Genomic DNA, 14616 nt, shown 5'->3' on the forward strand with positions numbered 1-14616 from the left:
TTGTTATGCTCTTCTGCAGGACAGCACTCAGGGGGATGGACAGAGTAAAACCAGGCAGGAGAGCGCATGGCTCTTCAGGTTTTGGTACAACTTTGATCACAAGTATCCTTTTGTCTGTTTTGATTTATGTGTCTGTTTTAGACCTCAAGGTAAATCTTTATCCTATTTGCCGCTTTGATTAAGTCTAATGTCCAGTCAGATTGATCACAGATGTTTAGTTTTTATTTTTCGTTTGAGGTTCTGTCTATGCAGACGATGGAGCTGCTCCACTTCAGCACCTCTGCAGCTCCAGGGCAGAGCAGCTGCAGTTTGGCTCGTAAACCCCCCTCTGTTAAAATATAGTTTGAAACAGTTTTCTGTCGAGCCACAGCTGACACAGTTATGACACATGACTTTATTTCTGGACAGCTGAGCTTGAAGCGGCCCTCTGTTTCCATCCGCACATAAACTCAGAGTCTCCGCGTCCAGAAAAATCCTAATTACAGTCCAAAAGTAGAAAAACCTGCATCTTCTCCACCGCACTGCAGCTACAACCCAGTTATTGGCTCTCAGCTGAATCTAAATATACCATGTTGCTGACATTCTACAAATGTAAATATTTGTGCTTTAGTTCATTTTCAGTGTATGTTTTAGCAGCATTCATATTATGTGGGACTAACGTCAACAATTTCAGTTATTTGAGTAAAAACTTGTGTAAAACGGATCATTTTTAACCTCTTAAGCCCTAATGTCTGCATGCGTGGTCATCACATTTTGGGTTCTATTACCACAGTAGTTGATTCTGCTCACTTGAAGCCTGTGACTGTGTGTGTTGAGGCTTAGCTCAAATATTAGCTCTGGTTTTAAGACGTTAAGAATATCATACATGAAATGTTCCATTCTATGAATCTGCCTATAAGGACACATTTCAAATTCTCTGTGGCTAAAACGTTTTATTTAACTAAAGGTTGAAGTTTGTTTTCCTTATGAGCCCTTCAGCTACCTTAAGCCCATTCTGACCCACAGTGGTCCCCCCCTCACCTCCACCCTGCCCGGTTACTGCGGCCCGCTGGCGAGCTGCCTGACCACTCCACAGGCTTACGAGGTGAGCGTCCCCGTGCACGATCGCCACAACAACAACAAACAAAGCATTGCTGTGTGTCAATAATAAGCTGTTGTCAACACATTCAAAACAATAGTTTGAGTTGTTGGGAAATTAACAAAAAAAAATACAAAATCTATTTGAGTTCTGTTGAAAAGTAGAGAAAAAATGACTAAGCTGAAGCTATTTCCTTCACATGTTTAGAAAAGGACATTTTTTTAAATCCCTTTAAGAGGGGAATTGTTGCAAACATTTACATGATCTGTTCTAAACTAATCTGTGCTGATACAGATACTTCAACTGTCGTGTTTAGACAAAAAAAATAGATGTGAATTTTGAGAAATGACATCATTGCAGCCAAAAACTGATAAAACAGTGATGTATTTTGTGTTTTGTTAATCAGTGGAGGCAGCTTTATTGATGTTTGAAGCAAACTCACTTTCTTTGAATTTCGCTTTCGGTCTGCTTTATGTTAAAAGCTGGAACTGAAACTTCTCCAAAACAATGTAGGTGTTTTATAGAAGTCTGTAATGAGTTTTGTTGTTAAAATGTGACTTAAAACTCAAATTATGAGAGATTTTGTCATTAAGAATCAAACGTTTTGCCAGACTTTTTACTGGTGGAATAAAAAAGTAAGATGATCAAAGGGTCGTTATCCTCGCATTTAAAGAGAATTTGTCAAATTTCTACATTTTTTTTGTCCTGTTAGGTGAGGTTTATGCAGAGACGACACTGGATATTTCTTTAATCACTTCTTAAAAGAAAAATAGAAAAATCATTTTTGTCAGAAAGTGACTGCAACTTTTGGTTTGTCCTGTTCTTCACCGTATTCAGGATTCCCAGTGAGGAAGTTGAACAACATTGTGTTTCTCTTGGAAGAAAAAAAAACAAAAACCTTTAGTATTCAGAGTCTTTTCAGAGTCTGCCAGTAATCGCACAAAGAGCCAAAGCATTTAGGTGCAGATTCTCATCCACAGAACACAGAAAGTTCTCTCCAGTCTGAACCACATGATCACTACAGTTTCTGCGAACAGGCATTTCTAATGTTTTATTTACTGTGATAGTGGGTTTATTCCGCTTTGCATGAGGTTTATTTAGTTTCATGGACAATAAATGTTAAAAGTATCCGTGCAGTCTTCTTGGAAACTTTTCAAAAAGTTCTCCATTAATCTTTTTATGCAGAAAAATGTTTCTCTTTCCATTTAGCAGCGGTTAGTTTGCCAGCTATGGTGACGCTGTGCTTCAGAGAGAAGAGGAAAAAGTCCTGGTTCCTCTTCGTTTCTGGATATCAGAGGTTTTATTGCCATTTTTTGTCTTTGTTAATAATAATCTGGAGTTTGTCAGTTGCAGATCTCCAAACAATACATTTTATTGAACATTAAAGAAAAATAATTAAAGCAATTATAAATACATTTATTCATCTGTTTTTCGTCATAATTTGTTTATTTTCTGCATAAATATAAATCCTACTTCTGAGTTTATTTTCTGTATTTCCAACATACAAATAACAAAAGGGTTAGATGAGACAACATTTTTACCATAAACCCTAAACAATAACAAATACTAAAAATAAGGATATGATTTATAACAATACAGTTTATGCATGTTGGAAGGGCAGTAAGGGAGGGAACATAAATTATTTTTCATTTCCCTAAATTAAACCAACGTACTAACAATAGAATTAATAGAATTGCTGCTAAATCATCAGATCTCCATAAAGCGGAGGGTTTTTACACCAGTACTGATTTTAGAGATGAAAATGTTTTTGCACTTTCACATTTTAAACATCCACTCTTTGTGTATGTGCATGTATTTTCAAATGCAAAAAAAGAAAAAAAATCAACTGCTAAACTTCCTGTTTGCTACAGCAAAAATTGCAATCTGGTTCACTAGACGTTATCAAGCAATCTGAGTGATGTTCAACAGATGTTACTTGCACTTTTAAGATGTTTGTGCCATGTCAATACTGCTGGTGATCTCATTTTCTCTTTTTAAACCCCAGTGCTCACGTCATAATTAAATCACCCACCACTTGAGTTAATATGTAAATATGTGGATGGTCCAATAAAGAGCATTTTTAAATCAATCAAAATCATTTTAAACATCCAGAATACCGTATTTTCCGGACTATAAGTCGCGGTTTTTTTCATAGATTGAATGTCCCTGCGACTTATACTCCAGTGCGACTTATATACAAATTTTTAATGATGAGATTTGGACCGTAAGTCTAGAGTGCCCTCTTATGGTGATCTTTGCAATTACTTTATTTACTTTAGTTATTCAAACGTGACACAGAGGACGAAGAATTTAAGGGATTTAGTGATATGGAGTGAGATTGCGTGCAATTAATTACAGTAAAGATACAAAGTTGATGAGTTCTTGAGGCTATAGTTAAATAAAACTGTTATGTTATATAAATGCTACACCTTTTCGTTTTTTTCATGATGCTAATATGTGAATATGTGTTGACACATATTCAGCCTGTTTTCTATTCACTTATGAATGTTATAACTTACCTTCCAGGATGATGTAAGATCGTTTTTTTCAACCAGTTTGTAAAATAAATTACTTGAAAAAAATGCGACTTATACTCCAGTGCGACTTATGTATGGTTTTTTCTTCTTCATTATGCATTTTTTGGCCCCTGCGACTTATACTCCGGTGCGACTTATAGTCCGAAAAATACGGTATTTGGATTTCCTGAGAGTCTTTACAAAAGAAAAGGTTCAAGACCAAACTTCCTCAGAGTGAACGTCCCACTGATTTGTTTTTTTCCTCTAGGTCAGAATGTGAAATCCTCAGAGAACGTAAAAGAACAACAGAGATACTGTACATCTCGCCCTTGAAGAATTCTCTGTGCATGCAAGACATTTAGATCCAGGAATTACAGAAAAAAAAACTGAACAAGTGTGGTTTGTTTGAGAGAGCTGCAGAGAGAAGGCCTCCTCTGTCTGTGCAGAAGAAGCACAGCTGATGTTTTAAGCAAGTGAATCTGAAAAAAAACAAAGAGCTTCAGAAATGAAGTTCTGTAAACGGATGAAGCCAGAGTGAAGCTGTTGGAAAAAGAAGGCAAAATTTCAGCAGAAACTCCTCATTATTTAGAAGTGTGATTATTGTCACATTTGGAAGCAGAGTATTTGCAGTCTCTGATCAGCATCTCTCTGTCAGGCAGCTTGACAGTTTTAATTAAAAAAAATATTCTAAAAAATTCCCTTAATGAAAGTCAGGTTTACAATAGATTGAGCATTCCTGTTTCTTTTGCATAATTTGTGAAACAATGTTGGGATTGATCTGAACCAGGAAATGTTCAGAAGTGTTGAACAGGGGGTTCCCATTTGACTCGACCATACAGTAGATTTGAACTCCTGACCTTCCAGTCTTAGTGGAGACACACGTTCTGGCTTGTAGCTTTGAATACTGTGATAAAACTCCAAACGATATGAGATTTTGCTGTTAAATCTCAGGAGTTTAGACATCACTTTAGTCGGTGGGACAAATAATACGATGGTTAAAGATTGTTTTAGGCATGGCGGAGGAGGTGTGATGATTGTAATTGCTTTAAAGCAACAAAATATTGAGTAATTTCAGGTTTCAGATTAGCCTGATCTTGTGCTGGGTGATATGAAGATACATAAACAAATAGAAAAGTGTCTATTGAGATTTTCTCTTCTATCATTTCTACCTTTTTTATTTATTTTCATTGCTGAACTTTTGTGCAAAAATTTGTTCTCCTACTAAGAAACTTAAAACAGCTGAGCACATAAAAAATGTTGCTCATTTGTGACTATTCAGTTAAATGTTACTTAAATAATTAAGATTAAATTTATATTTTTCTTCATTTTTTTTCAGAGAATAACTGAAAATATACTTTATTGGGGTATATCGTGATATATATTGATATTAATTAATCTATATCATGATATACCATTTCTTCCATATTGCCCAGCACTAGCCTGACCTCTTTCTGTCAGGCTGCCTAACACTTTTAATCAGTAAATCTGAAACTATATTTTAAAAATTAGAACTTATGAAAGGGAGGTTTTTAGTAGATCTATTTAAAAACTTTACAATACTGCGCATCTGTTTTATTTATTTATTTGGGCATAATTTGTGTTAAATTTTGTGAGAAAATGTTCAGGAATGTCGATCTGTGGTGCGAGAATTGCAGATTTGGTTCCCGCCACGTGCCAAAAGCCTCGATTCCACTGAGCAGTCGGGTCCAGTCCGGTAAGGAGTGGTACGGTCTGTCCGCTTTATTCTGGCGAGCATTCCCACTCCGTTTTAGCCTCGCTTCCACTGATCGGTTTGTTTTCACAACACATGTGTGGTGCAGACTAGCTTTTTTTGGTTGTTCATTATAGCTACCACCAATTACAGCTGCCAAAAAATTGAAATGATTAAACTTAAAAACAAAAAATCCAAAAAAAAGAAAAACGGGTCAAATGTGACCCAGTGAGTTCTCCAGGGTTAAATGCTAAAGGCTCTCCATCACTTCTACCTCCATCCGTCTGTCACATTGTACTTTGGTAGTTTTAAATTGGTCACAATATTTGCATTTGTTCCATTTCCTGTTCTTTGAAGTTTGACTTGTTCTTGCAAACGTTCCTCAAACAGAGTTTAGCATGTGTGCTTTTCAAGTTTTTCTTTAAATCTGCCTCTTTTTCTTGTGTCTTTGTCATGTTAATTGCTGGCGAGATGTGACGTAATTCTTTTTCCTCGTCGTGTCATTTGAATATTCCACTCATTGACCTGACATTAAGTCATCCTGTTCCCCCGGGGAGATGCGGCAGCATCGACTGGCAGTCAGTCAGAGCAGGGTAATTTAGAGCCAATCGTTTAGCTGAAGTTCAAATCGTGCTGCTAAGTGTGTTTGAGCACAGTTCCTTTCTACACCCGTCGCTTCATACAAATGAGAGAAGTGTGATTCTGTGGTTTCCTGTTGTTTTTATCTTCAGCTCAGTCCACTTGCTCTAGCTCATGAAAACGAGAGAAAGTCTCCTCCCTCGCCCTGTGAATTCTCTGTGTCCCTGATGAGCCTCTGCACACTGAGCCTCGCATCATCTCCATGGCGACACCCCTCCCTCACGCCCCTCTCCGTGTTTGTTTTCCAGAATCACGAGCAGCTGAGGGACCCAGACTCTGACCTGATCCACAGCGACGCTGACCTGACCTTCATGTTCGGCGACACTTCCATCACGGCCAACGGCGCGTCGGGCAGAGCGGACGCCGCCGGGGAGCTGGGCTGGAGCGCAAACGGAAAGCGGAGCGGCAGCACGTCGGAGGAGGCGCTGGAGCGCGAGCTGGACTCCCGCGAGCAGGAGCTGCTGAGCCGCGGCACACGTCTGGTTTTCCCCGTGGAGGATCACATCTGACTGTGCCCAGACCCCCCCACCACCCCTTACCTGCTTGAGCTGCCAGCCTCCCTCCAACCTGACTCCCACACCACTTCGCCAACAGCTGCTGCCGCGCAGGTCTTCATGGATGGTTTTGATGCAGGACTGAGCTGCCTGATGGGGCAGAAGGTGCTTCATCCTCATGACTCCGGGGGGGGGGGCGGTGATTGATCTCAAGGAGACGCCGGAGGAGGAGAATCCTCCAAGCCCCCTTAGAGATTGTTTTGCACTGCAGAAGAAGATGCAAATATGTTGTCTGCATGTCAGAACAGATGAGTCTTTGTGGTGCAAAAAGGAGAAGACTTCATCTTCTCTCATCCAAAAACCTTCATTCCATCCGTTCACCTGCAGCTGCTGCGCGTCCGGCACCATCGGACAGCAGAGGAGAAGAATTCAAGCATGTAAATAGCTTCCAGGCTGATGTTTGGCTGAACTGCTTCTTCTTCTTCCCAAAAAAAGGAGTTTCTCATTTGGGGTTTCTCCTAAAACAATAGTTCTGACATCTGAGAAACAGACAGAAATATGCATGTGAAGTAAAGAGCCAGCCTTAATAGTATTTTTGAATATTTTGAGGAGAAAAAAAAAGAATAAACCTAAGAATTGTTTACTGATATGAAGTATATTTGAACCTAGAGCTGCTTCAGTTATGATGATGAAATCCTCACTAGTATCTGCTGTATTCTGACTATCATGAGTCCAAACTGGGAAAAATGTGATGATAACTAATAGCAGTTTGTGAAAGATGAGCCTTTGCATCTTTTTGGAGCCTTTATTTTTATTTTCAAGAGACTGTTCTACTTTTTTGCTTGTGTATAACTTGATGCAATGGCTGACATAGTTTTGGTGTTTAAATGGGGCTCCTGCTATAGTAAAGGAACTTCATGGTAAAGCTGTTCTCAGTGTTTTTGGATCCGATCTTTTTTGTTTGTTTCAAGATATTTTCTTGTGATATTAAAGGTAACCCGGATGAAACGGGTGACTTCAACTAAACAAAATCCTGGAGTTCTGAGGACATGAGGAACTGTGTGTTCATGAAGTTACCAGATTATTGTTTAACCTTTCCAAAGGGAAGAGAAATGACAGCTTAACCTTTTTTATTGTTTTAATGAGCAGAGATCAAACAGTACATCGAGTTCACGTTTGTTTTCTACGTTCTCTTTCAGAAAGCTGATTTATTTCACGCTACACGGCGGTGCAGTGACATCACCTCTCTGTGATAAGATTCTGGTTTGAATCCCGACTGTGATCTTTCCTTCTGAAATTTGCAAGTTCTGATGCATGTATAAGATTTCCCCGGCTTCCTCTTACAGTCAAAAAATTGGTGACTCTAAATTGTCCTTAAGTGTGTATGAGTGTGAATACACCCAACAGTTTGCCCAGCAGTAGCTGGATAGGCTCCAGCAACTCCATGAGTCAGTTTTCTGACTTTCACTTTCGCACCAAATGTTTTTTTTTTAATTTAGTAGTTCTGCATTTTCTGCTTTAGTATAAAAGTTTGATTTGTATACTTCCCACCCAGGTGTAGCTCCCTCGCATTAAATGTCACCAGTGGGTTGACAGCTCAGCACTTTGAGGAGGAAGAACAAGCAGACGGGTTATAGAATACATCTGCTCATATTTACACCTAATCAGACACGTTCTAGCTCTTTGTGACCCGTTTCCTGTTTGACGCAGGCTCTCTTGTTCTCGTTTTGACGGCTCAAAGCGGCCGCCGCAGTCGTGTACGAGGTTAATCTGAGGTTTTCCCAAACGAGGCGCAAACTTGCATGCTTTTTGGGTCACCGGGGACCTCCGAGAGGAAACTAATCTTGTTCAAGCTGTTGCCAAGCTGTATGCAGAACAGGTCATTTATACTCGGCTGCAGGGAGGGGGGCATGCTGGGAAGTTACACTTTCTAACATCCACTTTCACAATCAGATGACGGAGAGGCCCAAATGTCAGATCAAAATGAACAACTTCCTCATGATGTTGCCTTGAAAATAAAAATAAAAGCATCTTTGAGGAATAAAATATGCTTGACCAAAATGAGTTTATATATAAAAAAAAATGTGATTTGTCTTTGAAATCTTAACCACAATCGGATCAGAAGCGTGCAGCGTTTGTTGAGGTTTCTCTGGATGAGAGCAATTTATGGAGAACTTTGCTGAAGGCGGCAGACAAATAATTGAGCCGAGACTGGCACTTTACCTCACATAGAGGACACTCATGGGACACTTACATAACCTTCATGTGCACTCTGTACAGCTCTACTGCTGCGCTGTCAGTCGTCTTGCCGGCTATATTTAAATGCTCTCTGTACCTGAGAAATACGAGATGTAGCCGAACTGTCTGTAGGTCCACCTGTTGTTTCTATAGTGGCAACTGGCTGCCGGTGAGCAGTGGTTTGCATGTCAACATGCTAATAAAGATCATTCCATTTCAATCCCCAGTGGTTCTCTGTTTTTACACGCAAAGGATGGTTCACAAAATGTATGGGCATTTTTTTTCTTCTTTTTTTACAGTTCAAATTAATCAATTTTTCAGTGAATTTATTCAAATGATTTAAACATTTATTAGGATTTTTTTTTCATTAAAAAAGTGACACCTTTATTTTTTTTTTTAACTGAAAGATATATATATATATATATTTGTTTGTTTATCTTTGGATTTCAAAATAAAGCAACAAAGCAAAAACTTTTGTATTTAAGGTTTAAAAAGTATTCTAATAAAGAATAAGCCATAATTCCCCATTTGATTTCTGAGTCATAAAGTCACATATTTGCTTTTTTTCTGGTTTAAGCCAAAAAGAAAGATAACCTATTAAAGTTGCTAAATAAGATAAAAACAACATAAAAAAATGAAAGATTTTAATAAAGTATTCATTCACCCACTAACCTTCAGGAACTGAAATCTGTCCATTTAATTGCATATGATGTCTATTTTTTCAGTTTACATATCAAACAAAGCTTTCATTAAGTGGATTTGCCCGCAACCTCTTTGGCTTTGAAGAAAAATACTAGCGATTTTAATAAATTATGGCTTTGTAATGTTGGTTAATTTATTTTAGTTAATGAAATTTTGTCTTTAGATGTTTGACATTTCAAATAACTGAGCAAAACAATATGATATAAGAGTGATTTATTACAAAGATAAGTTTCTGGAGAACAATATGTCTGTTCAGAGACAAAGAATAGGAATGTAAATATTGATTTTTTTTATTGATTCTACACCTAATTCTATCATGTTTTTATTATTACTAAACTTTATTTAACCATAAAGTCCCATGTTTAATATTAAACAGAGTAGAATAAGGGTTCATCAGAGATGCAATGCTAGAAATTGACAGTAAATCTGATCTTAATTTGACCACAAGATGTGTTTTATTTTGAAAGGAACTTGTCTTTGCTTCTGTCAAAAGGAAAATAATTAAAATTGTTTTATGCCAAAAAATATAACACTGCTATAATTCCATTATTGTAGAGTTACACTATAAATGAATGGCTTAATGGACACAAAAACCTATATATTTCTCAGCAGTGATTGGGTTTTGTTCTGTAAGAAACTGGACTTTAGTGTTAAAAGTTGCAGACTAACCGAGAGCAGCTTTTTCCATTTTCTTTTTCTGAATCGCAGAGCAACAATTTCAGTATTGAAAAACGTAAAGTTTTCAAACGTTTTGTAAAAAACTAAAACATTTATGGTCATTTATGCTAGAATTGTTAGGCCAGGGGTCTGCAACCTCTGGCTCCAGAGCCACGTGTGGCTCTTTTACCCTTCCATTTTGGCTTTCTGGTTAAAGAAAGATAAAGAGTTTTGTTTTTAAAAACTAACGGTACTTAGCTAAAACATTGTAGACATCAGATTTTTGGGCGCCGTATACCATGGTAAATTAACTGGAAGTCAGAAAGCACAACCAGAATCAAGGTGAAGTGGATTATAAGACAGATTTTCTATTTTTGAACTACATTTAATGGTTAAAAAATACATAGTCACATTTGGCTCTGATTTATTTTTTCAGTTGGATTCATGTATTTTTGGCAGAGATCTACCATAAATAGTTTTTTAATGACTGCTGACATTACACTACATTGGCAGCATTGAGCTGATTCTATTTGACAGGTGTCTTATTTTGAAAGGAAATCATGTGCACCTGTCAAAAGTTATAAACTGTTTCATATTTTGAAAAAAAATGAGTATTTTCTCATTATATTTATGCTATATTCATACAAAAGAAGTTAACTTTTATTTATTTTAATGGTATCGCTGACATAATTACAAATCGGAGTCTTATTTTTCTAAAGGATGAAGCGAGTTTTTGTGGCTCCAGTTGGTTTTTGGTCCATGAAATATTGACCCAAATGGCTCTAAGTGTTGAAGGTTCCAGACCCCTGTGTTAGACAAACTTGTAGTTGCACATGGTTCTGTTTATTAACCTTTCAGACACATCCACAGATAAATCAAAAAAAGTGAAAAAAAATGCATTCAGTGTTTTAAATGAAAGTTTTGTTTACATCAGGGGTGTCAAACTCAATCGCATAGGGGACCAAAATCAAAAACACACCTCAGGTCGCAGACTGAATAGGATAAACTAGATATGTAGCATTACCTGCAATAATGCTAGTATGAATACTGTAAGCTGAATTTGGCTGCTAAAGATGCTAGTGCTGATAGCTGAAGATGCTGAAATTAATAGCTAAAAACACTGAAGCTAAAAGCTGAAAATGCTGAAGCTGATAGCTGGCTAAAATATTACCTAAATCCCAAATTAACCTAAAGAAAAAAAACTTGTTAGTCAAAACAGCAAGTGTGTTGCTGAAAGAATAGCTAAACTTAAAAAAAAGCCAAAAAACAAAACAAAAACAAAACTATATTAGCTAAAACAGCTAGCATGTAAATATTAGCCTAACTCAAAAAGTCTAAAAAACCCTAAAATTTAGGCCTAAATTAGCAAAAACAGCTAACATTTAGGTGAAATGTTAGCTAAAACAACCTGTAAAACAAATAAGCCCAAATTAGCTAAAACAGCTACCATGTAGCTGAAATATTAGCTAAACCCCCAAATAGCCTAAAAAAGTCTTAGTAAAGCCATAATAGTCCAAAAAGCTACCAGAATGCCAATCTTTAAGACATTAAAACCGTAACTTTTAACATAATTATGAATAATAAAAAAGCATATTATTCCAGAATAAATCAATTTAAACCTTAAATAACTCTCAATATTTTACTATTCATAAAAATATATTTTGTCAAAATATACAAGTTAGAAAAGATAACATCGGGCAATTGCGGATATGGCGGCCCGCCGGGTCGGATCGGGTCCCCGGGCCTCGACTTTGACACAAGAGGTTGACATCCTCATCTGTGAAGATTACAAAGAGAATCAAATGTCTCCGGATGACGTTCCGCTGTGATCAGCTGGGACTGTGAAGGACTCAGGAGGTGGTGGGAAAAGCATCACAGGAGTCTGAATGAGGCACACTGAAACTAATTTTATTAACTTCAGACATGTGTTCAGTACAAAGTTCAATTCTCAAAGTGCTTACGACTGCTCGCTAACAAACTCAGAACATGTTCATCTCTATGATCCACTGGCTCCTGTTTTAACAGTTTTTTTAACACAAAAAACCCTTTAAGATCATGTTAACCCCTTCATCAATGAACTTGACCTAAAAAATGAACCGTACATAAAGACAGCAGTGCTGACCACAACACCTTTTCTCGCTTTGACCTGAGATCTTCCAAACTCTGGAACATTTCGTCCAGAACTGGCTCCTGGAACGAGCCGCATGGACGGCGGGGAAGCTCCTCCCTCTCATTCCCGTTTCACATTTTTAAACAACAACTGAAACATGTGAGCAGTATATGGATCAGTACCACGTGAAATCTTGCAAAGTGTTCTGTTTGTGAAGGCTGTTCTCCAAGGAGCATGCAGGAAGTTAGACAAACTCACACCCGTGTGTATAATCTATCAGTGGGGTGCTGCAGCTGTGGAGATCCTTCAGGGGCCAGTTGCTCGGTGCATTCAGGGTCCTTTCCCCCCCCCCGAAAAACTGTAGTTTCTTCTTTTAGCTTTGTTACTACTGCTCTAGTATCAGTATTGCTCAAGAAAGCTTAGTCATGGGTCGGACGGGTCACTCGAGAGAGAGATGCTGCTTCCCTGCAATCCTGGTGTTTTTATGGCCCCTGCTCACAGGGGGTCCTAGGAGGGATTAGTGTTACAGGAAGACTGAAAGACAAAGGCTGAGCAGTGAACTGTAGCACAAATCAGCCTTGTATGTAGTATTCCCTCCACTCCACCTTCTCCCCATCTCCAGGGACCACGTGGGTGTCAGAAAAGCAGGACTAGAATAACAAGCTGCCTTCTCCCGGTTTCAGATGTACCCGTCTGTGATAGGCTGCCCTTTCTGCTGGGATTTTCTCCAGTTCATCGAGCGGGCTCGGGTGAGGGGAAAAACAACCCCAGAGGCTCGCTCGAGACCTCCTGGAGGACTGCATTCCTGCAGCTTGTTTTGCTTTTCCACCTTTCTGCCCTCAGCTGTGAATACCAGGACTCTGGAAGAGGGAGAAAAAAGGAAAGCGTTAAAGGAATCTCCTGCAGCTACGGCGACACATGCAAGGACGATCGGCCTAACTATCTGGGTTGTGGCGCTGCAGGGTGGCGTTGGGGGGGCACACACGGTCTGTATCACAGCTGTGAGGGCCCTTGCTTGTGGGTGGATGGTGGTGACAGCCTGGCTGTAACCTCCGGGAGCTTTATCCCGTCACGGACTGCCTTGTACAATGACTCCCTTCTTGACGGCACAGTCTGAGGCCCAGTTACTCGCTGCCAGCCCCCAACTATCCACGACGGGAGGGGGGGACACACCATGCCAGGGACAAAACAAAGAGGCCTCTATGGGACAGTTGGACCGCCGGTCATTGAAGAAGTAAAGCAGGCGGAGATATTTCGGATGGTCTCACTCAAGCTGCTATAAAAGCTGCTACAAAGCTGACATTGGTTCTAAAACACTGGAAAACAATTACTAATTTTATACATCTCATTCAGGATTGCAGAAGAACTTCAAGTCCATCCAAGATGGATGAGATGCAGAGAGCGGTTTATACCAGCTCTGATTTTTCAGTTGACCTCTAACATTTTTAAGACCTACTCCAATGAAATGGTGTTGTTCTTGTAGCATTTTAGTCATGATGGAGGACATACTATTGTATAATAAAAAGATAAGATTAAAACTGCATTTCTTTATTCAAACAGTCTTAGATTTGGAGCAGAAAAAAATGCTGTTTAAAAAAAAAACTCTCAGTTGCGACACAGAAACTCTCCCTGCTCCACTAGTAGTGAGGAAAGTAATCAATTTTTAAATGATCTATAAACAATTCGACTAATTTTTATGAATTTTAAAGTTAAAGTCCCATTAGTTTTCACACACCTAGATGTGATAAATTTGTTTGCCCTGTTTGACCCCTCCCCTGACCCCACACAGCCGCACTCAGGAACCATTTGGTGGTTTAACCCCCCAGTCCAACCCCTTAATGCTGAGTGTCGAGCAGGGAGGCACTGGGTCGCATTTCTAGAGTCTTTGGTGAGACTAACCGGGATTTGAACTCATGACCTTCCAATTTAAGGGCAGACACTGTACCACAAGGCCACTGAGCTGGTATAAATACATCGCTGATCGAAAAATGTGCATGATTTAAAGTAAGAATAAGAAGGGGAACTAAACGCAAAGCGTTTTTCACTCCGACATTTTTAAAGAGAACACAAACATGGCTGACCTTCCAGATCTCGTCATCAGACCAACTTCGCTTAAAGCGATCGTTTGGAAACATTTTAGCTTTCATAGAGTTGAGGGTCAATTGGATAAAAGTCACACGGTCACAACAAAATTAAAATATGCAGGAAACACAATAAATGTGTGAAATCACAATGTGCGGATAGCTAAACACATTTAGTTTGACGTGAGTTTAAGAGCGTTTCATTAAAGCTGGTCGAATGATAACATTATCTGATCTAAGGTTGTTAAGTTCAGAAAAATGTTTCCCTTGGATGCCAAGAAAGATTTTTGATAATCAAACAAAATATTTTTAATGTCAGAATGTTCTCAATAAAAGTTAAACAACTTTACTGATCTTCTCTTTACTTAAAAAAAGTAAGTCATATTGGTC

At 38.6% G+C, this 14616-nt stretch overlaps 2 protein-coding genes across 2 annotated transcripts in view; one reads left to right on the forward strand and one right to left on the reverse strand.

Annotated features, from left to right (window-relative positions):
* Positions 1–8896, forward strand: part of slc9a7 (solute carrier family 9 member 7) — a 34545-nt gene extending 25649 nt beyond the window's left edge. The window contains exons 14-16 of the mRNA XM_024279463.2: positions 20–102; positions 979–1084; positions 6193–8896. Of these exons, the coding sequence (XP_024135231.1) occupies positions 20–102; positions 979–1084; positions 6193–6453 (450 nt within the window). The 3' untranslated portion in view covers positions 6454–8896. The remainder of the gene's footprint in view (positions 1–19; positions 103–978; positions 1085–6192) is intronic.
* A 3026-nt stretch (positions 8897–11922) lies between these two features.
* The window catches only part of chst7 (carbohydrate (N-acetylglucosamine 6-O) sulfotransferase 7), a 6206-nt gene continuing 3512 nt past the window's right edge, over positions 11923–14616 (reverse strand). The window contains exon 2 of the mRNA XM_024279388.2: positions 11923–13005. The gene's annotated coding sequence lies outside the window, so the exon portion shown is untranslated. The remainder of the gene's footprint in view (positions 13006–14616) is intronic.

The sequence above is a fragment of the Oryzias melastigma genome, linkage group LG9 (genome assembly GCF_002922805.2).
Source record: "Oryzias melastigma strain HK-1 linkage group LG9, ASM292280v2, whole genome shotgun sequence".
In the NCBI taxonomy this organism is placed as follows: domain Eukaryota; kingdom Metazoa; phylum Chordata; class Actinopteri; order Beloniformes; family Adrianichthyidae; genus Oryzias; species Oryzias melastigma.